The sequence below is a fragment of the Sturnira hondurensis genome, unplaced genomic scaffold, assembly GCF_014824575.4.
Source record: "Sturnira hondurensis isolate 20B ecotype Veracruz unplaced genomic scaffold, ASM1482457v3 Scaffold0019433, whole genome shotgun sequence".
Lineage (NCBI taxonomy): Eukaryota > Metazoa > Chordata > Mammalia > Chiroptera > Phyllostomidae > Sturnira > Sturnira hondurensis.
The window spans coordinates 1653619-1681248 of NW_028092064.1; the positions used below are offsets into that span (position 1 = coordinate 1653619).

The 27630-nt window shown below is 50.5% G+C and overlaps 1 protein-coding gene across 1 annotated transcript in view; it reads left to right on the forward strand.

Annotated features, from left to right (window-relative positions):
- Positions 1-16877: 16877 nt before the first annotated feature.
- Positions 16878-27630, forward strand: part of PTPRJ (protein tyrosine phosphatase receptor type J) — a 149132-nt gene continuing 138379 nt past the window's right edge. The window contains exon 1 of the mRNA XM_037027941.1: positions 16878-17340. Within this exon, the coding sequence (XP_036883836.1) occupies positions 16906-17340 (435 nt within the window). The 5' untranslated portion in view covers positions 16878-16905. The remainder of the gene's footprint in view (positions 17341-27630) is intronic.

Consider the following 27630-nt stretch of genomic DNA (forward strand, 5'->3'; position numbering starts at 1 on the left):
AGAGGTGTTTGGCTGGAGAGAGTCTCTTTTAATTTGAATTTAAATGCCTCTAGGTGGGGATTGCATTTCAAATCCCTTGGTTCTCACCACTCCCTAGTGGCCCATCTGATTCACCCATTGCTGTGTCCGCCATCTGCCCAGCCCCTGGGGCTAACACAGGAGTTTTCCACCCCGACCGAGGTCTCCAAGCTTTGCGGATCTGTTTATTCAAGGGCTAATGAACGAAAGGCAGATTTGCTGACTGTGTTGTGGTTTACAACTTTGAACCTTTCTCTGATTCTCAGTCCAATGCAATGAATAATCATGGTGATCTTTCCTGGTGATCTTTATTGATGACAGTGATCACTGGTGATAAATAATGTTAAATAAGCGGACATTCATTTCCATTCATTCCACGCCTGTTTGTTGAGAGCTCCTATGTGTCAGCACTTCTCTGGGTCTAGGGAGTACCGCAGTGAAGAAGGAAGACAAAAATGGAACTTGAATTCCAGTGGGGGTGGAGGCAGATAGACCATAGAGAGGATTCATGATTAAAATTCTTAACCTGATAGATGATGATAAGTACTACGGAAAAAAAGTGGGGCTGGGAGTAAGAAGTATTGGGGGCGGGGGAAGAAAGTTTATAGAAATGAGGTGGCTGTTGAAGGCTTCACCAGGAAAATGAAATTTAGTAAAGATCTGAATTAAGTGTGGGAGGTGGCCATCTAAGGCAGAAACATTCTAGGAAGAGAAAACAGCATATGCAAAGGCCCTGAGGCTGGATCAGGCCTGGCCTGGTAGAGAAGCCCTATCAACATACCATGCATGATTCTAAGCACTTTCCCTCCTGTGAGGGAGGTACTGCTATTGTTCCCATTTACAGATGGGCAAACTGTGACCAGAGACCCTAAGAAACTTGCTCCAGGTTAAAGAAGAGGCAGGCCGTCTGACCCCAGAGTTCCTGCTCTAAAGCGCTGTTACCTTCGAGAAATTACTTCCTTGGCCGGGGTAGACCCAGAGACAGAGGGTTTGCAGCTCTAGCTCTAAGCAGGCTTCCCAGCCCTGGAGGAAAACCCTGGGTGTGGTGGTAGGGGAGGGAGTGACTCAGGCCTTGGCTGACTTCCTGCTGAGTCACTGCCTATGGGCCTTGAAGAGAGGCACTTAGGCTTCCCCTCCTCACAGGGGTAGGTTCCTGCTTTTTGGAGGCAATGCCTGGCGATGGGCCTTAACTGCGCACTGGTGGTGCATGAATCCACCTGACTTTCCCAACAGGTCTGTTGGGAAATTGTGGGTGGGCTCCATTTCCTGGTGGGACCCCACAGCCAGCAAAAGAGGGAACAGCCCTGGAGATCGACTTTCCCAAGCTAGCCCTGCACCCTCTAACAAGTCCTGGGTGGACACAGCCTGTCCCTGGTCAGGCTGTCTGTCCGTCATCTCGGGTGAAGTGTGCAGGGGTAGCTGTGTGCTTGGCATACCACTGCAATGGAGAACAAAGCAGAGGTCAGCCACCCATGTCCTTCTGGACCTCATGGCGCTCACCCGCTGGACATATTCATTCACAAATACATCACGGAAGGGAAGGGTAAATATGTGTACCAAGTTTGTTCAGATCTCAAAACGGGGCTTAGTGAAGAAGGACAACTGACAAGTATTGAGCACTTACTGTGTGCCAGGTAGCATTCTAAGCACTGCACATGTTTTATTTCATTTCCATAACTCTCACAACACCTATGAATTGAGGCACTTCCCTTTTTATAAATCAGGAAATGGAGGCTGAGAGAGGGCAGAGCGAGGCCAGGGCAAAAAGGACAGAGGAAGCTAAACCTGGGAGTCGTGCCGCGCAGGCTGGATTTAGGCAGCCGTGGGGGGCTGGAGCGGGAGGATGAGAGAGTGACAGAGGTGGAACTGGAGGGGACGGTGGGGCCAGACTGTGAGTTGGCCTTGAGGTCAAGGTGGAGGGAAGCCAGGGAAGGTTTTTCAGCATGTTTCTCCCTGGGTTGGAGCTCTGTCGATTTGGTTTAGTGGGAGGGACTCAGACTCTTCATGGTGAGAAAACCTCTCCCTTGCTCCTTGCTCACGAAGACTCTCTGTATTTCTTGAGCTTCTCCAGAATATCCTTAGAAAAGAACCATGTGTTCCAGGAAAGGTGCTGACAGGTGCTGCTCACAGCTGGCGGGTCCTCTCCTTTCAGGCCACACCTACCTCCCCTGATTCACCTTTCCTGACTTTTACCTGTTTGCTTCCTGATTCTAAGGCGGGCATTAGTTGTATCTGCATTTCCACTACTTTGCAAAACTTCTCCTCCTTGGGTTTTTTTTTTCTTCTAACCCACACCAGAGAACATTTTTTTTTCATTGCTTTTAGAGAGAGAAGGGAGAGACAGACAAGCATGGATGTGAGAGAGAAACATTGATTGGTTGCCTCCCATACATGCCAAGACCAGGGATCGAACCCACGACCTAGGTATGTGCCCTGATGGGGAATTGAACCTGCAGCCTTTGGGTTACAGGACAGTGCTCCAACCAACTGAGCCACACCGACCAGGGCTCTCCTTCCTGTTTTTCTTATGTGATCTGGTGAGGTGGCTTCATAACACATCCTTATGGTAACACCACTCATGACCTACCCAATGTAGTCTCTCTCCTTCCCGGCATAAGAAACCCCAGGTTTGCTCAGGGTGACCACATGCCCACTCCAGACAATGGACCATGATACATCTAAGCCAACAGCAGCCCTGTTTCCCATCTTCCCAGCCTCCCTTGTAGCTAGGGTTATCCTCGGGGCCCCACTACTGTCAATAAGACAGAAGGGGAAGTCTGCTCCGGGCTTCTGAGAAAGCTGTTGATTTTTTCGTCAAAAGGGAACAGCTCCAGCTTCCTCCCCCACAAGCCTTTCCCCTGCCCCCAACTTTAATAGTCATGGTGGTCAGAGCTCTCTGCGGCTGGAAGGGGATCCACGGAGGGTGGTCAGCAGCCATTGCTTGAAGAACGCCTGTCTCTGAGGAGAGAGTTTGAGCAAACACCGAGAGAAGGAAACAGGGCAGGGAGAGGGGTGAAGAGGAAAGGTGAGACCTTACTTGAGTGTTAGGATTCAGACATGAAACCAGTACACCCCTGAATAGTTCTGTGAGTGATGCATGCCTTTCTTTTCCCTTATGCTTGTTTGAGATGGGTTTCCACGCTTTGTAGCCAAAGGCTGGGTCTGCTATCTTGATGGTGAATGTCTAGCAGGGCTCCCAGCCTGCGCTGCAGGTAACACCCGCCACCTTGATTGACATTTGGGAGATGTATGAGGACTCCAGGCACACATCACCTACCTGCCCACCCGCAACCTCACAGCCCCTCCCCAGCACACACCTCCCTCCATCTCCACCCTGTTGCTCAATCACTTGCCCAAGGGAATGGGGAGTGAAGACACCCAGGGTGTCATTACACACCAAGACCACTTCAATGTCACAGTGTCCTCAGTAGCCCCTCGCAACACCCTTATTTGAGAAACACTGGGGTTAAGAAATGGGAGTCAGAGAAAAGCAAGTGGGGTGGGTGGTGGGGGTCCGTCTGACCTGGGGGAGACCTTGGAGGAGATGCACTTTTTCTCTCGGACACTGGCTCATACAGCACATGGTTTTAACAATTTTTAAACTTACCAATTGAGGTGTAATTGATCTATAACATGATATTAGTTTCAATATACAACATGATTTGATATTTGTGTATGTTGCAAAGTGATCACCAAAATAAGTCTTAAAATTCATCACCACACATAGTTACAATTTTCTTTTTTTCTGGTGACACTTTTTAAGATTTGCTTTTTTTTAAAGCTGAAACTTAAAAAATATTTTATTTATTTATTTTTAGAGAGACAGGAAGGGAAGGAGAAAGAGTGGGAGAGAAACATCAATGTGTGGTTGCCTCTCATGTGTCCCCTACTGGGGACCTGGTCTGCAACCCAGGCATGTGCCCTGACTGGGAATTGAACTGGCGACCCTTTGCTTCACAGGCCCGTGCTCAATCCACTGAGCTACACCAGCCAGGGCAAGGTTTACTCTCTTAGTAACTTTCAAACATCCAATACGATATTATTAGCTATAATAATAATAGCTAACAATACCATGCTGTGTATTATATCCCATGAGTTATTGTTTTTTTGTAACTGGAAGTTTATACCTTTCAATTCCCCTTCTCCACTTTGCCCCCACCTCTTGCCTCTGGCAACCTCCAGTATGTTCTCTACCCAACACTTTCTTGTCGAACACCCACTTTGTGCCTGACTCTGAAATGGCCCCTGCCTTCTCTCCATAGGTGAGGAAATGTGAAGTTCAGCACATGAAAAACGCGAAAGGAAGAAACTGACTATTGAGTCTCCATCTTCCCTCCAGCTTCTCAAAGAGGAATGACTTTAAAACAAAACAGACGAGCCCTGGCTGGTGTGGCTCAGTTGGTTGGAGTATCATCCTGTACCCAAAAGGTCGAGGGTTCTATTCACGTCAGGGCACATACTTAGGTTGTGGGTTCCATCCCAGTCCAGGTGCATGTGGGAGGCAACCAGTTGATGTTTCTCCTCTCTCTCTCATATCAATCTCTTTCTCTCAAATCAATAAACACAATCAAGTGAGGATTAAAAAATTAAAACAAAACACATGATCGGCAATGACAGAACCTGGCTGTTGGGTGGGATTTGGATGTTGAAATGGGGTGTCACATTGGGTTTGCAGTCTCCTTTCTCGGAAACCTGCAGGAATGCAGACCTAACCCCTGGACTCATCTTTGATTGGCAGCTCCGTGCAGTAAAAGCAAGGGCTTCTGAGTGAACAGACTTAGGTTTGCACGCGGATTCCTTTCTTAACTGAGTGGGTTCAGACAAGCTGCTGAACCTCTGAGTTGCTATTTCCTCGGAGTTCTTGTGGGCACTGTATGAAGATAGTAATACTACATAATACTACCTGAGGGCTTACATATTCTGGTCCTGATGTAAACCCTACATGGGTATTAACTCATTTAATACAACAAACGAAGAGCCAAGTTGCTGGTCAGTTGCAGAACCTGGTTTTGAACTCCGGATGGCTGGCCCCAGAGCCTGTGCTTGTACCATTTCACTTCCTGCTGCCTCCTTGGTAAGAGGCAGATGCCTCCCCGTTCTAAGCACTGGGGCGGAGAGTGAGGGGGGAAGAAGCACGGGTTCTGTGCCTAGAGGGCCATGCTTCACACCCCAGGCTTTCTCACGCATTAGCTGTGTGACTCGAATTATCAGGAGCAAGTCCTTTATTCCCGTCTTGATTTCCTCATCTGCGAGTGGAACTGGTAATAGTGTTCTTAGGGCTTTTATGAGAATGGAGTTGATACATAATTAGAATCAAACCTGCTACCTGGTAAGAGCTCACTTAACACGGCCGACTGTTCTCTTTCAGGTCCTCTTGCATCCTAGGAAGGTCCCCTTCCCAATTGGAGTCACTTTCCTCCCTGTTGCTCAGTCTCATGGCACCCTATTCCCTTTCCAAATGGCGTGCAGGACAATTTGCAATCATCTAGAAAAGAGTAACCACTTCTCAGAGTTGTTACAATGATTTGGTGAAGTAATGTGACTAATGCACACAACTTGGCACTTGTTTGGCTCTTAGGAAGTGCAAGTTACTTACTTAATTAATTATTCACACTGGCTTTCTTCCTTGGCTAGAAATCACTGACATATCTACATGTTGATAATCTCACCAAATCGAAGGTACCCATCCACTGTACCCTACACCATCACTGATGTATTTCTGAAAAATAGGAAACTGTGATGCAAAGCTTTCCTGTCACTTAAAATTCGCATTCGATGACTATTGAAAGAGCTCTCTTCAGTCTTATTTAGACACAGACTCTTATCACACATCAAGCTGCTCTGCGTCCTTGCCTTTTTAGCACACGCCTTTTCATTTCAGCACCCAATCAGCATGGAGGAGTCTCTTTGAAGACATGGTGAGTGCTGATTAAACCCCACACCTGCAGTGCTAACAATGCCCGGCCTCCTGGGAAAGGGCGACAGATGGAGAGCGGTGACCACAGTTGTGCGTGTGCCGTCAATGGTACCCACTGCTCGGCTGTCTCCTGGCCATTAGTGATGTCAGATGCTGTCCACACCTGGCATTGCTTCAGAGGTGGAAAAAATATGAAAACACATAGACCGTTGATAAAAGACACTATTAAAACGTAAGGGTTTCCCTTAACAGTTGTATGGTTCCTTATTTGGTTTTCCAAAAGCCAAGTTTTTGGTTTTCCAAAAACTGTGGTTTTAGTCAGTCCTGTTCAGGTTTTCCTTCTAAGTAGTGACTTCATCTTTAACATCGAACTTTGTGTTGGCTCAAGCAATGCGAGCTGCTGTAGAAGATAAACCCTAAAACCACGGTGGTTATCACCATAAAGCTTTATGTCTTGCTTGTGGAAAGTCCAAAGCAGGTGTTCTTCACTGGTAGCAAGAACTTTGCCCCACGCAGTCATCTGGGGACCAGGTACACAGAGATCCTTGCCGGTGTCATTAGGCCACTTTGAGGGCTGCCCCCAGCCCACAGGCACAGAAGGTGTCATGGGCTGAGCCCCGGGGTGGCCCACACAGCACGCTTTTCTCAGATTCCACAGTCCCAACTTGATCCCACGGCCACATCTAACAGCAAGTGGGGCTGGGAAATGCCCTCCAGGGTGTCTACAGGAGGGGGCGAAACTGAATTTGGTAACCAGGTCTGAGCTTCCGTGCTGAGCCTTGAAAGGAAACAAAGTGTGGCGGCAGCGGGCTGTGCAGGCGCGCTCACCCCTTCCTCGCAGCAGCCCCACAAACGGGCTGTCCTCACGTCACAGGCGGAGGGGCTGAGGCTCCGAGAGGCGAATGGCCAGCCCCAGGCCCCGCTGCTCCGCAGTCATGGAGCCAGGGTTGAGGCGGTGTCTGCCTGTGTCCTTCCTTTCACACCAACCTGCCTCTTTGAATTATACAAGAAAGGTGAGGGGGGAGAGAGACAGACAGACAGACAGACAGACTATAGTCTTTGTTGTACAGGCCGACTCACATATAGGTATCCTTTGTTTTTCTTCCAAGGCCAGAGATTTCACGCATACTCAGTCACCTCTTGCCAGTGGGTGGAAGGGACCAGGCTACAGTGTTTCACCCACAAATAGCCTGGGTTTCTTTTGGCTGGATCTGGCGAGGAGGTATTCTCTTCCGACGAGGTATTCTCGTTCATGACGGGAGCAGCCATATCGACCGTGGAGATGCAGCTATAGATTCAGAGGTTAAAGGAAACGTCAAGGTCAAGACAACCACACAATGTGTAGATGCCGATTGAATCCTCGTTTAAAATACCAGCATTGAAAAATACTTGGGGGACCATTGTATGTGTGTGGGTATGGACAGAGTATTTGGTTACATCAAGGAATTGTCACTTTTGTTGAGTACGATAATGGTGTTGTGGCTAAGTTGAATGGCGCCTTTAAGTTTTAGAGATGTGTATTTAGGGGTGAATTGTCATGATGTGTATCCTGCAAAATGTGTCAACAACAAAAACAGCAACGGGTAAACAAACAGGTGACACAAATGAATAGGAACTGTTAAATGTCGGTAATAAGTAAGAGGATTGGTCCAGGGGTGGGCCTGGATCCAAGCTGGGCCAATCAGAATCCTCTGGGACCTGGGATTTGAAATGGACTAGGAGTCGCACGTCAGAACGTGAAACTGGCGAGGGGATGGGAAACTTGCAGAGATGCAGAGGAGGGCAGCCTGCCAGGGGGAAGCAGGAGGCAGATATGAACAGAGATGGCCGGGGCTCATGGTGACTTTCCAGATCTTGCAGCCGGGCCCAGGGGAGGCCCTGCGTGGTCCTGCTTGGGGGTCTGCCAGATGCCCCAGCGGTCTCCTCATAGAGCTCTCCTATTGCTTAAACCATCTCTGTAACCTGCAAACAAGCAAACACAAATAGTAGCTACGATGGTAAGTGGGGCTACACGTCAGTCTTTCAGAGCCTCCATCTCCCCATCTGTGAGGTGGGAATACTACAGGGCTCACAGCCCAAGGTCGTGGAGAGGGCCAAGGGTAATCATGACTGCAGGGCTGTAGGCTGGTGTCTGTCCTGATTCATCAGAACCTGTGCCTGACAGGGTAATCTGTTTTAAGGATTTTTCCTGATGGCAAGTGAAAGAACTTTGTAAACCTGAAAGTGGTAGAAGACTGTAGTAGGTATGTGTGTGTACACACACATACACACACAAGGTCTGTCCAGGGGGAATCCAGCCATGTAATATGAAACAGAGACATTTATTGAAGAAGATACAAGAAACACTGTACACAGGACAGTGACACCTTGGTCCCCTTCAAAGTAGGCACTTTGGGACCTCACACAGTTCTCCCAGTTGCCATCAGCTGCCCTGTCATATTTTGTTTAATCTTATTGAAGACCTGAAATCTCTTCCCTTTCAAAGACAATTTTAGTTTTGGGAAAAGCTAGAAGTTGCAGGGCACTAAATCTGGGCTATAGCAGGGCTGAATCACCTGGGTGATTTGAATGTTTTACCAAAAAACTGCACGAGACGTCATGCATGTGTGGGTAAACGTTGTCGTGATGAAGCTGCCAATCACTGGTTGTCCATAGCCTTGGCTTTTCTGGATCATCCGGATAATTTACACAGAGGATTGCTTTAAGCTTAATGCAAAATTTGACGCAGACTCATCGCTCCATTCACTCAGTCATTTTGAATGTGATGGCCACAGAGTACACGTGCTCACTCAATGGCGTCTACCACCCTCACTGACGAGTACAGTGAAGTCGTTACTGTTCATGCATGCACATTCCAGTCCACTCTCCTTGCCAGTAACAGGCTGCATCAGTATTGTGCTAACTGTTCTCGATGCATTAACAATCGCTGGGCTTTTTCCAGACAGACCTCTAATTATCCGCCTCCTACCCCAGTCTGCATTTGACTTTTCCTATAAACATCTCCATGGCTTTAGATGGTCATTGTCTTTCTCCGGGCCTTCATTTATTTGTCAGGGGTTGAAGGCATGACCACTAAGCTCCCTTCCAGCTCAGGGAGTGGAAGGTCAATCATCTGACTAACACCTGCTGTGGGCCAAGTGCACAGAGAACACACCTGCCTCAGGTTGGTGCTGAAGGCCAGGGGGCCAGGAGCCAGGGATCCTCCCAGTTAACAAATGCCAAGTTGAGTCAGGGAGTCTGGCGGGATCTCTTCACTGCTCGGCCCTGTTCCGGTTGATGGTTCTGTATTGCGAATGTCTTGCTCCGGGCACCAAGAGTCTCCGGGGTGTCACTGTGTCAGCAGGGATCAGGAGAAGGAAAATGTAGCTTTGCCAGAAAAGCCAAGACCTCCGGGACACCTGCTGTCACCTTCCCTGTGCCAGGATCACAACCCGTCTTCGAACTCCTTCTCTCTGTTCAATTTCACTGCTTAGAGTGAGGGCCAAGTCAGAAACAGGCCCAGGATCAGCCCAGCCTGGCCCGGCCTGCCTTCCCAGGGCCCAGAGGCTCAAGGCAAAAATGCTTCACGTGTGTATGTCATGTGTGCAAAGTTCTAGGCTTTAGCTAAATCAAACACACTGATATTTCTTTGCGGCCCAGAAATTAACCGAAGTCTGCCAAGGAGGGTGGAGGCACAGAATTAGGGGCTTCTTCTCTTCCTTGCCCATCACACAGAGGAACCGGAGCAGAGTCCCAGGGGATGGCAGGACAGAAGCCTTCGTGGTAAAGCGCTGCGGATACACAGGCCAGCCGGGTCACCGGGCTGCGGAACTGCATGGGAGACGCTCAGGATGGGAACGAATTCTGCGGAGGGACCTCCTTGGTCCCCCCGGTGCCAGCTCCGGGGAAGTCACCACGTAGTCAGTGGTTAACCCAAGATCTGTGTCTGCCTCCTGCCTCCTGCCTCTGCCTCCGGTGTGTCTCTGAGCAAGTTCCTTAAACTGTTTGGTCTGTCATTCCCTTAACCATCAAGTGGGGACCATGACAGAGCCTCGGTCCAGGGTGGTGGCCAGGGCGAAAGCAGATCGAGTGTGTGGTGCGGCTTGCCTGGAGCCTGGGACAGAGCGGCCAGTAACAGCAGTGGGCGTTACCACTTAGGTTTTCACCCTCTCTCTTGTTTGGAGTAGAGTTTTCAAGTAAGTGAAAGGAAACTCTCAAGGTTTAGTCTAGGCCTTCTAGAATTCCTTTTGCTTTATAGAAAAAAATAATCCCACAGACTCAGAATGAGCTTGAGAGGGTTTTCTCAAAGCCTGGCTGGAGGAAGCTAATTGCACCTGTGTGCTGCTCCTCGCAGAGCCCTGAGCTCCGATTCCGATTAGAAATAGCACTCCAACTCCATCTCCATCTCCATGGAGCTCTACTCAGAGTCTCTGCGGAGGGTCCGGAGTGAGCGTGGGAACCGAACCTACTGCTAGGGGTTGGGAGCCGGGCTCTTGGGCAGTTCACCTCCCGGCCGCCCGATAGACACAGGCTAGCATGTCCCAGACGTGAATGTCCGCAGCAGTGCCCTGGGGTCTTCATAAAGAAGACGGGGTTCTGAGTTAGTCGGTGCATGAAGCAGGGTTCTGCAGGAAAGTAGAGCCAAAGGACACACACACACACACACACACAATATATAATATAGGAGGTACACATTATGTATTCAATATGATATGTAATGTAGGGGATATACCCCATGTATTATATAATATAGGAGATCTATCAAATATTATATGTACTATAGGAGACATACATTATATAGGAGATTTATCATGCATACATATAATATAGGAGATACATGTATTCAATGTTATATGTAATACAGGAGACACATATCACTCAGGAGATGTGTCACATGTATTTTATATATAAATAAAGCAAGGCGTTGGCCCCTGGGCTTATGGAGGTCCAGAAGCCTCACCATGTGCGGTGTTCTGGCTGGAAACCGGGAGAGCTGGTGGTGGAGTTCAGAGCCGGGGACGCAGAGGGCTGTCGGTGTGGATTCGGTCTGGGTCTGAGGGCCTGAGAAGAGGCGCACGGGGCAGAATGGACGCTCCAGCTTGCACAGTCAGGTGGAGACAGAACTCAACCATCCTCCGCCGTCCCGTTGTGTCCGGGCCTGGACAGGTTGGATGAGGCCCGCCCGCCTTGTGGAGGGGCATCTGCTCTACTCAGTTCACCAGTCCAACCGCGAGTCTCCTCCAGAAGCACCCCCACAGACACACCCAGACAGCGGGGCATCCTGTGGCCCACATAGGGTGACACAGACAGTTAACTGTCACAGCAGGTCTGGGGTGGGGCCAGAAGTTCTGCATTTCTAACAAGCTTTCAGGGGACATCTGTGCAGCTGGTCAGCGGAGCACATTTTCAACAACAGGATTTTAGAGGCTCCATAAGTATGCTGGTCGTGACCGCTGTTCACCTGACGATTCCAGCTCTGCATTCGGGGCACGTGGTAGGATCGGCCTTCCTGCCCCCTTGTAGTTGGGCGGGGCCACAGGACTAGTTCTGGCTAATGGCCTGTGAGCGAGAGAGATTAGCGTCACTCCCAGGACAGAGTATTCAATGTCCAGTTCAAGACCCTCCCAAACCCTTTTCCCCTTTTCCAGAGCAGTTGGCAAGGTTCCAGGCAGTGTCCGCTCCAGCAGATGGCTCCTACGGGGAGGGCGATGTGCAGCCCGGCGCTCAGCTGATCTGTGGGGACGTGGAGTGAGAATATTCCTGTTCGTTCTTTTCCACCATCGAGGTCTGGGGGGGTGTTTGTTACTACGGCCTAACCTGGCCCATGCTGACCCAGGCACCAATCTAACCCCCGTTTTACAAAGGAAGAAATGGAGCCCCAGGAGAGCGAGCGGATCACCTCTGCAATGACATCGGGTAATAAAGTCTTAGGGCCCTGACTCCCCACCTCCTTTTTCTGTCAGTCACCATGCTCTCCACTTGGGGGTCCCGGAATGAGTGCCAGGCACTTGGCACGTGTCATTTCCTGTCCTCTTCGCAGAAATGAATTATCATTCCATTCCTTATGTGAGGAAATGGAGGCCAAAACTGTGCAGCAAGTTTACAGGATTGGAACCTACGGCCATCGGGCCCAAGCACATATTCTGCCCCTGACACCACCCTGCCTCACATCTGCCAAAAAGATATTTTAATAATATCTTTTATTTCATGCTATTTGCTTTATTCTGGGCAGGATTATCAGTGCTCAAACTATTTTTTAAAGTACTTATAACCATCCCAAGAATATCCTCATTTGTAGATAAGGATATTGGGGCCCAGAGAACTTAAGTAACTGGCTCAGGGTCACACAGCTAATAAATGGAAGAACTAGGATTTGAACCCAGGCAGCTGACTCCAGAGGCCATACTTGTGCCCATTGTGGTTTATTACTATGAGCATAGCTTACCCACAGATCAATCAAATATGACATATGCATATATGTTCATATGTGTTCATATACCACTTTAATATCATGAAGTAACTATTGATTTGATTTGCTTATTTAGATTGCAGGGCATTTTCTTCCATACTGACAAGATTTCATGACACAATTGTTACAAGTTCATTTCTTATCCTAACCCTTACTCAGGTGTTCTATGGATCCAGTATAACGTGATTAAGACATTTTTTAACCTGAAAAAAAATTCTTTTCAAACCCAGACAAAATTAATTTGTTTTCAGCAAGCCTGGAAGGGCCCAGCCAGAGAGAAGCCCTGGGACTCTGGGCCTCCTGCTCACTCTCCCATGAGTCTTTACACCTCTCAGCCCTGTCTTTGTTGGAGGTGGTGTTTCTGCTGCAGGCTTCATTGCCTGCCTCCTGCCCCCTGCCTGCCTCTTCTGGTCTTTGTGCAGAAGTTGTTCTCAAGCCCTGGACAAAAGCCCCTTGTCCCCAGGTCTCCTTGTCACATACTGCCTGTGTTTCCAGGTGCTCTGAGACCATGGTCCTGGGTCTGTCCCACCAGAACATGGAGGCTCTGGGCTTACTGGGAACTTCACCTCTGTGAGTGTGGAGGCCCGCAGGCTCATCCCCATGGGTGCCTAACACTTGGGGAACGGTGTAGTGCGAGGGTCTCTTGAGGACAGTGGCTCTCTTTCTGTTCTGCAGACCCTGAGTCGGTTACAATAGGCTTCCATTCCTTCATCGAACATCTGTTATATGCAACTGTTTCTTTGTAAGTGCAACTTTATCTCCTATCTTGACACACACAAATTAGGAAAATGCTCAATGTTGCAAGTGCTTGAGGAAACAGGAAAAGCAGCGCCAAGGCACTCACTCCCTGGCTCTGTGCGCAGGCAGGTGATCTGGGCTCTGTTTGGGGAGGAGCTGAGGTCTGGTGGACGAGCTTGGAGTTCTAACCACAGTGGTTATTAGTCCACAGGAAACATCCTGTTGCTATTATAAAGATGAAGTGCTCCTTTCTTTTCTTTTCTTTTTTTTTATAAAGAACTTTCAAAATCTTCCTTTCCATTCTGATTCAGTTCAAGTCTGTGAGGCAGGAAGGTCTCAGGGCAGCCATGCCTGTGACATTAGCTAATCAGACTCCCAAGAAACATTCCATTCCGCTTAGGAGGGCTTTGGAGAATGGTTTGCTCATGGTGGCTTTTAAAACAAACGGAGGGTTGCCAGGCTGAATGGGCTCCCTGCGGGGCTGCTGACCTGGTTCCAGGCTGGTGCCCGGCATGCCTGTCTCCTGGTGGGATAGTGGACATGCATTAAACATGGCTGTCTGCCTGTTCCCAGTTCTTGGGGGATGCAGTAGAAAGTCTTGTATTCTCTGTCCCTTCCCATTTTAAAATGGGGAAACTGAGGCTCAGGAGAGCAATAATAAGAGCCAACACATAGAGCACTTTGTATTAGCTTATCTACAAACATGGAGGGGAGGAAGACCATGGCATAATGGCAAGAAAGACACGGTTTCATCCTGGTGCTGACACTCTGAAGCTGTGAGACCCAGTGTAAGTCACTAAATCTATGAAGCTCAGTTTCTTTGTCAAATACTGATAGTTATACCTACTCTACAGGGTTGTTGTAAGAACAGAGACAATTAATACAAAGCACCTAGAGTAGTGCCTGGCACTTCGTAGGTGCCTGGTCAGTGGTCTTTATTTCTATTGGGGACACAGTGCAAGCCAATGATAGAATGAGCAGTGTGTTCCAGTCCTGCTAGACAGTGAGAAAGACGGGTGGAAGGCGGTGGATAAAAGAAGGTAAGAACACATATTCCCAGGCCCCATCCTCCAGAGTCTGCAGAAAACAATGGGAATCTGTATCATAACAAGCCGCTGGGTAACTCCTGTCAGGCGCTTCTGAAACACATCCAGGAGCCCCCCATGCCAGCCTCTTGGTTTGGCTCGTTTGTTTCCTATGAACCTGGCCTTGTATTCAGCAAAGCTGTAGCTTCTGCTTGAAGGTGGACATGATTAAAAGGTCAAATGTCATTATGCATTATATTCTCAGAGACTGTGCCCTGAGCTTTGCATGGTAGATTTATCCCTGAAAAGCTGTTTGCAAATGGAAATGTATGTGTGTGTGTGTGTGTGTGTGTGTGTGTGTGTGAGAGAGAGAGAGAGAGAGAGAGAGATAGAAATAGAGGAAGGGTTGAGGGGGCGGGAAGAACAGGTGTATATTTACTACTTCAGCTTGCAATTCAAAGGAGTGCATGCCATTCAACTAAATAACATTGTTTGGGTGACTTCTGTGCTGGGCATGCAATGATAGGATGCAGCTCCCATGTATTCAAGGGACTCACTTCGAGTCCTGTGAGGAAGATGGTCAAGTAGGCAGTTGGTGGGTAGGTAAGGTTCACACTGGGGGAGCCAGGAGACCGTGGTGGAGAATAGGCACTCCAGGTGGGGCTGGGGAATCTAGGGCGTTGCAGGGGAAGTAACTTCTGAGGGAGAGACCTACCAATTGGAATCAAGTCCCCCCCCACTCTGTTGCGAAGTGAACAACACTTCCCTGATTTATCCTTGCAGAAATGAACTTTGACATCACAGTTCCCTTGGATGCATTTATATGAGCACGCTGCTGGCACATGTTCTGAGTTCCTGCTAGGGTGAGGCACAGAGGGAGGTATGGCGGGTGCCCAGGGGGAGGAAAGCCAGTCCCTGCCCTCAGGCAGTTTATGCTGCAGTTCGGTAGGATTCACTTCTGTTCTCCTCTGGGTCCTTAATCCAGTGTAATCTGCGTGTGACCTAACGCGTCGTTTTACCATTCAGGGTTTAACTCCTTTTACTGAAAAGGCCGTGTGTTCTCCTTCCTCACCACGTGGTGGGGAAATCCCGTTCCCACCGACACTTCCGTGCGGGCATCCATTTCATCCAGGAGAAAACCAGAGGGCACGCTGCAGTTCCCCGAGCTGTCTGCCACGAGGCCGTGGAGGCTGGGTGGGTCCCCAGGGTCTGTGGGGCCTGCAGAGTATCGGGGAGGCTGGGGAAGCCGCCAGGTCTGCCGGCTTCCCCTCCTCCTGGGCACCAGGAACATGACAGCCTTTCAAACCACCTGTCTCTGCCCAGACGGGGTGGAGGCCGGGGGAGCAGGGCTCTTCGTGAATTACGATGACATCATGTTTAAACAAAAGGTGGCAAGGTGGCAGTCCACAGGTGGGTCCTCTGACCTTCTCTGTTTGTCTGGTGAGAGCTGTTTGGACCCTTTCAGTGCAGGTGTCTTCCCATCTCACAGATGGGGCCCCTCTGCACAGAGGGGGTACCTGGAGGCAGTGTTGGTCACCTGGCCGTTTGCACCCTCTGCACAGAGAATCTACCCCCAGACCAGTTATTTTAGCTTTCAGAATCCCACCCCCCAAACACGAATGCCCACCCTCCTGTTCCCTGCTCCTCAGAAGGCTGAGCCCGAATCATCCACCTTCGGCTTCTTTGCCAAGTTGTTCCCACTTCCTGAGGCGTTACTCCCTCTATCTGCGTGGTGAAACCCAACTCGGCCTTCAAAGGCCAGCTCAGGTGTCACCTCTTTCTTTGGTTGGCATTCGCCTCTCCCTCCCCGCACTCCTTGGTTTGGCCCTTTCTCCCATTACCTTTCTTGGGCAACTGGCTTCGCCTCCCAGGTCCACAGTTTTCTCCCCAGGCACGGGCGCAGCAGCAGCGTCCGCAGCAATGTTTAACCCCGTTAGTCGTGGGCCTCCTTGACAACGTGACGAAAGCTGCTGGTCTTTAGGACTTTCCCTTGATCGCTTCGTGTAATCACCAATCACGCCTCTCTAGCCGGACACGAGCGTTACTACGTTCATCTCACCGACGAGGAAAGAAGGCCCAGAGGGGTGAAGTGCCCGTCCCCAGGCCGCACAGCTAAGCAGCACCAGCAGAGCCAGAGGTGCACCGTGTGCCAGAGCTGGGGTCCTGATCGCGGGACCCGCTCCCATGCCGGCTCTCCGCCTCCCGGGCCGGGGAGCGGGGCACGCAGAACACAGCACACAGCCCCGTGTCCTGCAGTTCAGGGGTTCAAGAACCCCAAGCCCACCCACTGGCCAGGTCAACCAGGCCTTCGCCGGGTTGCTCCCTAAACGCAGGCCTGGCCTGTGCCCTCGGTAGGGATTTCGGTCAGCATATGGTGACCCAAACCCGGGGCCTGGGAGGGGGACCGAGGCTGGGGCGCCGGTACCGAGGCGTGCAGGCTCGCGGCGCGGAGCAGCGGAGCCGCGTCCCGGGTCCTCGGTCCCAGGAATGTGGGAGGGCCCGGAGGAGAAGGCGGCGAGGCGGGGGCGCTTCCTCCGCCCGCGGGAGGGGCGCCGCGGAGGCGCGCGCGGGGCGGGCCGCTGCCCCCTCCCCACCGCTCGGCCGGCCGCGCGGGGGCGGGGGCTGCGGCGGAGGGCGCGAGGGGCCGCGGGGCTCGGCTGCCGCCGGGCCGGCGGGGCGGGAGGAAGCGATGAATATTCAGAGGGGGAGGGGAGCAAAGGGCGGGAGCGCTCGCCGCGACTCCCTGCAGCCCGAGCCGCATGACGCGCAGAGGAGGCAGCGGGAGCCGCCGGAGCCGCGGGAGCCGGGATCCCGTCGCCGCGCACGGGGGGTGGGCGCCGCTTGCTCCGCCCCGCGAAGCTCTTGCGCGCCCAGGGACGGGTCCCCTCCGCGACCGCTGCGCCGGGCCCAGCCGCGGGGCCGCCGCTGCTGCCATGTCCCCGGGGAAGCCCGGGGCGGGCGGAGCGGGGACTAGGCGGACCGGCTGGAGGAGGCGGAGGCGGAGGCGGTGGCTGCAGGCGGCGAGCGGGGCGCCCGGGCTCGGGCGCACGGCGGGGCCGGACTCGCGCGGCCGGGACACGTTCCAGAGCGCGCGGGGCATGAAGCCGGCGGCGCGGGAGGCGCGGCCACCTCGGCGCTCGTCCCGGCTGCGCTGGGCGCTGCCGCCGCTGCTGCTGCTGTGTCGCCTGGGCCAGGTGAGCGGCCTGGGGCCCGGACGCGGGGGGCAGGGCGGGGCGGGACTGGCATCCCCGGCACCTGCCCGCGGTGCCCGCCCGCAGGGTTGGGGGAGGTGAGGGCCCGGGTCCTAGAGAACCCCTCCTGGAGGGTTGGCGGGAACCGGCCGGCCTCGCAGGCCGGTGACCGAGCCGGTTACCCTGCTGCCGGGCACCGGAGGGCGGGCGGCGGGCCCCGGGGTCCCCGGAGCCTCCCTCCGACGCCCCCGCGGACTGCAGGCCGTCTCTGGCCCGCCCTTCCCGCAGCTGGTTCTGTCTGCGGACCCGGCTCGCCAGCCGGAGGCGACCGGAGGGGGCGTGTGTGATGTGGGCGCCCGGCGCGGAGCGGGGCCGACCGGGCCTGCAGGGCCGAAGGGGCTGGGCCGAGGGGCAGCGGCGGTGGCCCGGGGCCGCGTCGCGGGGCAGGGGGCGAGGCGCGGGGCCTCCGGGCCGAGGGCACCGCTTCTGGGGAAAGTTGCCACCTCGAGGCAAGGGGGCTGCACGCCGGGGTCCCTCCCGCGTACGGTCCTCTCCCGGGGGAAGCGGGTCGCTTCGCCGGGGGTTTACTTCGTGCTCGGTGGGCGCCGGCTCGCCCGCCTCTGCCCTGTGTTCTCACTTCGCTTTCCAGCTAATGCTGCGCCCGGCGTTTCGGCGACCGAGCTTTCTGAAAGCTGCGTTTCCCCTTGGTGCCGCCCCCCGGCGGGGAGGCAGGGCAGCTGGGAGGCTGCCCACCGCACGGAGGGGCCTGGAGGGAGAGAAGTGGAAGAGCCGGGCGTCCGGCCCGCGGTTCCTCGCTGCCTTCTAGGAGCCCGCTTGGGGCTCGAACCCGCCGTGGAAAGGGCTCTGGTGATGACGCCCTGCTGCGCGTTTTGTTCGTGAAAATCTTGCTTGTTTTACACCGACAGGCGCTCTTAGGGGCCGATGACGTTCGAAACCCGGCAAGTCAGTTACTACTGGGGATGGAACTTGGTTTCAGGGAAAACTTTTCACGCGCCTTGGGGAGCTGTGCAGCCCGGCAGGCGGGCGGCGGCGGCGGAGCAGCTCTGGGGGGCCACTGTCCCCTCGCCGTGGTCCTCGGCGGGCTCCGAGCAGGCTCCCCGGAGGGCCCGGGTCCTGCAGAGAACCCTGGGTCAGGTGTCCGAGGAGGCTCTGCAGTCCCCCGAGTCCTCGGGGACCGGCGTTTGCAGGGCGGGTGTGCGGCCACCTGCCCTGAGGCCTGGGGCTCCCCCTGGCCAGCGTCTGAAAGAGCGTTGTAGAGAGTAAAGGGTGTCCAGGTGGGATTGTCACGAAGGTGTAGTGTGTGGGGGACTGTTTCCTCCCTGTTCCTGCAAGGAAGCTCTGGGGAACAGTCTATGAGATTAAAAAAAAAGAAAAAAAAAAGAAAAAAACTCATAATTGAAGAGCTATTGCACCAAAAATTTATACTAAAGACATACTTGATCTTCACTTATTTTTAGTTTAACTTGGTGCATGTATATTTTATTCTATTACATTATAAAATTTTTTATTTTATTTTTGCTTCCATTCTGGTGGTTGTTAGCGGTGCTTTGGATCAGCGAAACATTTCTTCAGTAAATTTATTTCTTGCTCAATCCTTTTCTTGAATTTCAGTAGCATGTTGCCTGCCACTCCACACTTGTTCCTTATTCAGATATTTCCTTCCGCTCCAATTTATTCTGCAGAAATGCGAGAGGACTCTATTTCTCATTTTTTTAATTTATTTTTTGGATACGCTATAAAATAGGAACTCTAAAAGGCTCTCTGAAAAAGGATCTTCAAACCCACATTTGGCAGTTCATTTTGATGCTGGATATGGCATGGAATGAATGATTTTTTTATCTGGACCAGTTTTTCCAGGTGCCTCAAACCCCTCATTTCTTTTCGATGAGGACACTGAGGCCCAGAGAAGACAGTGACCTGGCTGAGGTCACCCAGCAAGATGGCGGCGATGCTGAGACCGGCATCTACGTCGCCTGCCTGTGCCTCGTATTTTCATGATGCTTTTTGTGCGTGTGCGGTATTTTCACTTTGCTGTTACTTTTAGCGGTGGGTGCTGTGCTGCCTCATTGTGTGTGTGTTCCTGGAGCTGTGGGTGTGAACAGTTTCTCATCATCAACTCACATTTGAAATTAGTGGCCTGGAAGATTTCCGAAGCTTGCGCGTTTAGGAAATGTGGGTGCAGGTGTCTTGCTACCTCCCTAACACGGGGCTGGCTTTGTGTGGCTTGGAGAGTGTGTGTGATTTAAAAAGGAATCCCACCTATAGCAGGTTAAGTAAGGGATGGTACAAATCATGGGAAAGGCACAGTTCTGTTGGAGCAGGAAAGAGGACTGGTGTGGAAGCTGGGAGGCTAAGGTGCTGGAGGGTGCAGTGCTTAGCAGGGCCGGAGAAGCAATTTTCGACCCTGGCATCTCGTCCCCAAGACAGGAAGGCATGTTGGAGATGATTCCAGCACGAGGATTTTGCACACTATTTTTGGTTTATGTGTATGTTTTAGTCAGTGTGACAAAGCGATCCCCCCGCCCCGCCTCCTTCTCTTGAGAAATGTAGTCCTGACATATTCTTTATGAAATCAGCTGGATAGTGAGCTGCTTTAAAAAGAAAAAAAAAAGTTGGTGACTGACAGCTGTTTGGTTGGTCTTCTCAGGCTGTGCATTTGCATTTTCTTTGCCTTCTTGTTTACTGGGGAGTAATAACTTTGTGTTTACTATCTGCTGTAGCTAATCCTTGAGCCTGCTTGCCAACCTGCTTCATCTAGAGTACGAAAAATATTTTAACTCCTCTTTATATTGCTTGTTAGATTCTCATATGGGTGACTTTAAATATTTTTGTTTTGCTTCAGAACAACAACAAAAAACCAAATTTTATGTTTTGTTTGCAGACAGTTTAAGAAAACAGAGCAAATTGGTTTATGGTTAGGCTGTGACTTTGAGCTGACTTCAAGTTCAGCCCCATGATAAAGATAACTGCGGAATACCCAAGATGTCCTTAGCAGGGAGAATGAATGCTGGCTCCTGAGTGAGTAATTTTGGTCAGCAAAGAGGTTATTTAGCTCCTAAAAGTAATTTTTCCTTGGGGTTGAGGCCTAGGCAGAGCTGCAGCATGACTGTAGGCCTGGGTTTAGCCAGCCCATCATCAGCAATTACTTCTTAGTTCATTCACTGCTTGGCCAAGGGAATTATTTTGAGTGCAGTGTTAAGAGACAATTTTCGGTGCATTTTCCTTCCACCATCATGCTGTTGATAGGTAACATTGTAACTAACATCATGCTGTTGATGGGTAATATTGTAACTAACATCATGCTGTTGATTGGTAACATTGTAACTAACATCATGCTGTTGATTGGTAATATTGTAACTAACATCATGCTGTTGATTGATTGGTAACATTGTAACTAACATCATGCTATTGATTGGTAATATTGTGATTAACCGGCAACAGTGCACTTGCAGGCACCGAGCAAAGGGCTTTCACACATCCCCTCATTTGATCATTTCAGAAACAGTAAGAGGTGGGTGCTGTCATGTTCCCATTTCATCTGAGAGGAAACTGAGGTTCAGAAGTTACCAAAGATTCATATGTGGTGGGTGACACCACTTATGGACTTATTAGACCCAAGCCTAATGTCCCCATGGCTGCGGGTTACTGTCCGGTGCTGTGAGGAGTCGTGTGTTTAGGGAAGGTCTTCAGAGTACAACAAACAGATGGGGCTTTTTTGTCAAGGGACATGCTTGTGGGGCCCAAACCCTGATGGGGCTGGGAGTCATCTCACCTTCTCCGAATCTGAAATTCTGTAGCATCTACTCTTTTTGTATCACGGACAACCAAGGGGCCTTCTTTCTTGCTCATGCTTCTTCGGGACCCTGAGCTAATGAGGCAAGCCTGCCTCCGTGGAGACAGGACGGGGTTTGGAATGGGAAGACCTGGGTTCCACTTTGCACTCTGCCACTTGGTAGCTGCGTCCACTTCGGTGATTCAGTTAAAGTACGTGACCCCTCATTTTCTTATCTGGAGAAAGGAACTAACACTTCCTGCTCCAGTGGGCAGTTGAGAGGATCAAAGGAGATAGAAGAAGAGCTGCTACGTAACGTCTAAGATGCCGGGTGAGGCTGCTGTTTTTATTTGGGGAGAAGAAGTGGGGCTTCACGTCATTAGTTTCTATAAGAAACACTTATCAAGCATTTTGCATAGAGCGTTTCCTGGGGCGTGTGCAAAATGAGCTTAGGTCAGTCCTAAAATATTTTTTTATTCTCACTTTTTAGACAGAGAGGGCGAGGGAGGGAAGGAGGGAGAGAGGAGAGAGAGAGAAAGAGAGACAAAGAGAGAAAGAAACATTGATTGGTTGCCTTCTTACTGAATCCGCAACCTGGTATGACCACGAATCGAACCCATGACCTTTTGGTCTATGGGATGATGTTCTAAACAACTGAGCCACACGGGCCAGGGCCAAAAACATTTTTAAAATGTTCAGAATTATTTTTTTGTGTGGAGGGTATTGGAAAAAAGATTGTAAGTCGCATATCAAGCCCATGATTTTATAGGTAGACTGAGGTTCTTTGTAGTGCCATAATAAATAAGTTCACCGAAATTGAATAAGAAGGAGATCTACAGAAACATATCATTAAATAATTATGTAAGGATGACGTGGTTCTAGGGAGCTTGTACAGGTGACAGGTTGCTGAAGTCTGGGAAACAGGCACAGAGCAGAGGCCTCGGTGCTGAGCAAGAGACCTGCCCTCGGGGCTCTGCCAGGCCGTGGGGGTGAGGTGTCACCCCCCCCCCCCCCGCCTCGACCCCCCTCCGACCCTAGCTAGCTGACCACAGTCACGAGACAGGCCGTGATGGTGATGTGCTTGCTGTCCCTGCAGTGAAAGGGCTGGCCCAGGATTTGCCAGGGGAGGGGTGGGGATGACAACCAGACGGCCAGACAGTCTCCGTGGAAATCCTGGAGCTGCAGCTACCTCAGACCAGGAACGGCCATAGCAATTTTTGTCCCCACCTTGTATGGCTGGCTTTTCATTGGCATTCCTGGTGGCCCCTTGGAGGGAGGACAGGAGCTGCAGGAAGTTTGGTATTACTTCCTTATTAGTGAAGTTGCCCTCTTCCCATGGTCTCAGAGTTTCCATGGCATGCAAATGCCTGGGTGAGGGGCGCTGATGAGGTGGCAGGTGGGGGCATTTTGAAAGCACCATAGTGTCAGCTCCCACAGAAGGTCTAATTTTAAACATGCAAATAATTTTCAGTTCCACTTTTCCTTCTTCCGGTTGCAGGGAAGCTGTACCTGGTTGCCACGGCCGAGACTTGAGCAGACAATACTGTTTTTATGCCACAATCATCTTCTGTGGGGCCGGAATGGGGTGGTGTTGCTCTGGGTGCCCGAGCGGGGCCTCGGCCCATTGTTATTTCGTGGCTTCTAAGTGGGCGAGTGAGTGGAAATGAAAACCTGGCACCCATTTCCAGCCTGTAATGCAGTGGTCCTTACTCTTTCTGGGGGGGAGGGGTAGGTATGAGACCCTTACAGAGTATGTAAAAGGGAAGAACCCTCCCCCCCCAAAGAAATGAATGTATTTAGAATTTTGTGTCCAACTCCAGGCATTTTGTAGACGCTTTAAAATAGCCCATGCAGCCCAGTTTAAAACCCTGCAATATGAAACACAGAAAAGTATTTGTCCCCTTTAAAGATACCGCCCCCCCTCCTCCAGCTACCTCCCCGCCCCAGCCCCTGCACCCACGGTGGGGAACCTTGCTTTCCTTCTAGGAAAAACAATGTTTCTATGTAATGTAGACGTGTATCCATCTTCATTTTTCTAAAATCATTGTATATACATTGTAATCTACTTGGGCTTTTAATTTACTAAGGTATCTGGGGGATGATTTCATATTTGTACCGATAGCTTTCACTCGCTTTTAAAAAATGACTGCCTGATATTGCAATGTGTGAGTGAACCATAATTTATTTCATTAATTTATTTATTTCTCAATCAACGGGCAGTTTAGTTATTTTTAGTCTCTACCTCCGGCCTTTATAAATCATGCTTCAGAGAATTTCTTTCGGTGCACATTTCGATGTAACCTTCCTAAGCATACTCTTCGATCTTTAATTTTTAGGGCTGTTGGGTTGGAAGGGTTATGCATTTAAGAATTTGATGGTGTTGTGAAGTTGCCCGCCGCAAATATCATCCCAGTTTGTCCTTTGGTTTGGCCAGTCTGTTTCTCCATCAGGTGAATTGAGGATCGTTAAGTTGTGAGAGGTGAGAAATCGTATCCTGTTACTTTTGTTTATATTTATAGTGTTGAGTTGCACACTTTCCCCCCTCATTTTGGGTCATTTGCATTTCTTGCTTCCTTTTTTTTTTGGTTAACTCTAGTTTGAGAGAGAGAGAGAGAGAGAGAGAGAGAGAGGTTGCCTTTTGTTATCGATTTTCACAAGCTCTTTGGTATCAAGGAAGTTAGTGTTTTGGTTTCATTTGTGTTACAAATATATATATTTCCAGCTATTTCTGATGCAGCCCTTGTTCCTTAGGGACACAGGTAAATAAAACCCTGGATGGTGGAGCGGGTGCGTATCTCAGGGCCAAGCAGCGTGGTTGGAGTGCTGACTCTGCTACCTAACTAGCTGTGTGACCTTGGACAGGTGCCTTAACCTTTCTGATCCTTGCTGTTCACACCTCTAACACGCAAATGATAATAGTATTTCCTCTCACACAGAGTAGTTAGATACATGAGGCTGCATTATGTTAAAGTTCCTTACAAATGGGTATAGAAATATCAAAACAACTTAGAAAATATTCCGTTTACTCAAGCATTACATATTAAAGTTAGGGCAGAAGGCCGTAGTTATGAATTGTCAAAATCGTGGTACAGAATCTTTTACATTGGATTCAAGAGATTAAATCCACAGTGGATTGTGTCCATGCACACACATATCTGCATGATTACGATATATGAAGGGGAACAGTAGAGGGTCCCTGATACCACCGTTCAAGTCTTATTTCTCTTTCGACAAGTGAACGTAAGTGGGTTCATAAGTGACTAAGAGATGTGACTGAAGAGCGGCCAGTGGGGTTCTTGCCCTACAAGAGAACAGGGATACTGACCATGTGTTTTTTTGTTTGTTTGTTTTAAACCCAGTCCCACCCCCAGTCCCACCCCCACCCCCGCCCCCCAAACAAGGGCCTTCTTGCACTGGCTTAAGCACTTTTCTTCTTCATGTGACCTGTCCGGCTTGGCTGTGGCCACCTCCTGTCTCTGGGTGCATTTTGTGTAGGGCTAAGGGGAGTATGGATGCCAGCAAGAGGAGGTTGAAAGACCTACTCCTTGGCTCTAATTGCTGGAGGTGGGAGGCTGATGGGAGGCTGATGGGAGGCCTGGGAGGCCTGGGAGGCTGCTGACTGCACCACCTGTTTCCCGACAGCAAGGTGAGCCTGCGTTTCCTGCTGCTGGCCCAGGGGCCACCTCATTGTCCTGCCCTGTGTCATGGGGGTTCTTCCTTCCTTGCTGAGGGGGGCGTCCACACTGGTCGACCTGCTATTCCTGGGGCCCAGAGCTGGAGACAGCTGGGGGGGTGGTGGTGGAAAGGGAGACGGCAGCCAGGCGCTGAATGACCTTGTGTTGAAGGCAGACAGACCTGATTCCCCCTCTTGCTGGTTGTGCAACCTTGACCAGCTCTTCTAATGCTTGGTGCCTTGTTTATTCTCATCTGGAAAATGGGGACAAGAATACCTACCTCATAGGGTTCTGGAGGATTAAATCAACCTGCACAACAAGATTGTACCATGGAGCAAACCTCCCGAAGATGTTGGCTGTTGTTTCATTACCTGATTTTGCTGGGATGCTGGCATAATTGACTACTTCAGAAAACTGAACAAGAATTATTTTTACCTTCTAGTTTACAGGCTCTTCAACACACGTGAGTTCATTCTATCCTCACAGCATCCCTGCATTTGTCATTGTTATTCCCCTTGAAGGTGTGACTCAGAGTGCCTGTAAGTGACTTATCCAATTCAGATGACATCTGTCTTTTGCACAAAATAATCTACTCTCACAGTGTCATCCAGGTTTGACCATTACTCAAATGCTGAGTCAGCTTACAAGAGGCAAATCTGGGCCGTTGAGTCCCCTCGTTTGGCCACATCTAATCACTAGGTTGAACTGCATATGAAATTACTGTTTTTGGTACTTTGACTATTGTGTGTAGTTCCACCTCATATGTTTAAAAAATGTGCTTTTAAAGGGAAGTTTGGAAAACGAAGTCACGGACTCGCATGCTGGAGAGCAGTGCATTTAAAACCGTGGCTCCTAAAACTCAGTTCAGTGAGTCATGACCAGTACTAAGAAGGAGTAGGACAGGAAGTGACAGCTCGTCCTTTGAGCAGGAAGGACAAGTACTGTGTCATGAAGCTTGTTACATGCACACATATGACATGTGTGGTGTGTGTATGTACTGAATTCCACATAAAGTGGATTTCCTATCAGGGGTCCCGCCATTGCCCACCCCCCCCTTCCCTGGAAGCCACAGTCTGCAGGGAATGGAGTGGTGGACGGGGCAGGGTGAGGGGGTGGTTCTGTTTCCAGAGACAGTGGAGACCAGTATAAGGTCCCGATGATGCATTGTCCCTGTCCTTGTATGTAGCTGAAAACTGTCGTGCGACCGCTGGTATGCAGGAGGGACCAACTTCAGGGGAGGCCCCTTAGGAAAGCAGTGGGTGGCCTGGAAGCCGAGGAGGCCTCCCTCACATAGCTGCCCTTCTGGAAACTTCAGGGGACTGCCCCGGGAGGACAGCTTCTGGGCATGCTCCATGTCCTTTGGTAAATGTGTTGGGTAGAGAGCCAGCACGCACTGCCTACTGTGTTGTGACTTTGAATGAGATTCCAGGGCCCCCTGCAGTGGGCTGAGCTCTGAGGGGTCACTCCCCATCTGGTGCATAGTGGGGTCTGACTCACAGCCCAGACGGCTCTGCCTCCAGGACCTGCTGCCCTTCCTGCAGCCACACCGATCTGCTCAGGACTCACACTGACACCCTGTGTGTGTGTGTGGCGGGGGGGGGGGGGGGGGGGGGCTGCTCGCCTGGTTGGCAGGAGGCTGATTCTGTTCCCTTTTGAGTTAGTTCAGACTTTTTAAAAAATACAAACATTTTGAAAAATAAGTACAAGAAGAAAGTGAAATCACCTGTAATCTCTCCTCCCCCAAGACAACCCTGGTGCCATTTTGATGGGCGATCTTTGTCTTTTTTATGCACATTCTGTCTATTTATAATAAAATAGTGTTACCTCCTACACATTCTTTACAACCTACACTTTTTACCTAATAGAAAAAAAAGCTGGTGATAGATGCATCCCTGGGGACATCCAGGGGCTACAGTACAAACCTGAGGCTTCTTCCTATAGGCTTGCTCTTCCATTGTGGAAAGTCTTTTGAAATGTTTTTTTTTTAAACAAACAAATGGGCATATTATAGATTAGATACAAAATTGGCAATCAGAACTTTTTCAGCAGATACAGGAGACAACAAAAAATTTCCATACTGCAGGCCCCTGGGGCGGTGGGTTCTTTGTCTTCTGTTTTCCTCAGAAGCAGTTTGTAAAGTAGAGACAGTATGTTGCAAACGTTTCCCTTGCCAGAAAGTGTTCCTCTCTTCTGTAACTTTCAGCTGTTGCCTCTTGTTGCATTGTAGGGAGGCACCTACTTTTATCTCATTCCTTCTATCATCAGTCTTCTAGTTTCTAAAAGGTTTTGCTGTGATGGACCCTATAAAGATGGCCTTGCGATTAAGTCTCCGGACACATCTCTGAAGACTGTCTCAGGAGACATGGAGATGGTAAAAGTAACAAAAGCAGCGGCCGTAGGTTGAATACTTGTCAACACTCTGTACCTATTAATTCATGTAATCCAGTGAGATAGTTAGAGGGAAGGAAACTGAGGCCCAGAGAGCTATAACCTGGCCCAAGGTCACACGCTGTGCTGGAACCTATGCAGCTAGCTGTGGGCTTCCTTTGGGGTCAGGGCGTGTGTGGACCTCTGGGGAGGACAGCTGGACTTGGGGGCCATTCCCGTAGGTGGGAGAGCCATTTCTTTGTGGGATGGGTGACACGTTGACACTTGCCACTCAGAGCTGTGATGTCGGGGACTGGAGTAAATGCTTCCTGAAGCTACCGAAGACAAGAATTTCTTTGCTAGCGACTTTAGAACCTGGAGCCTTAAGTGGTGAAAGCTGCCTGAAACCAGTGAAGGACCTCATTGCATTTTGCTGGGCTCTTGGCCTTCCCATTGTGC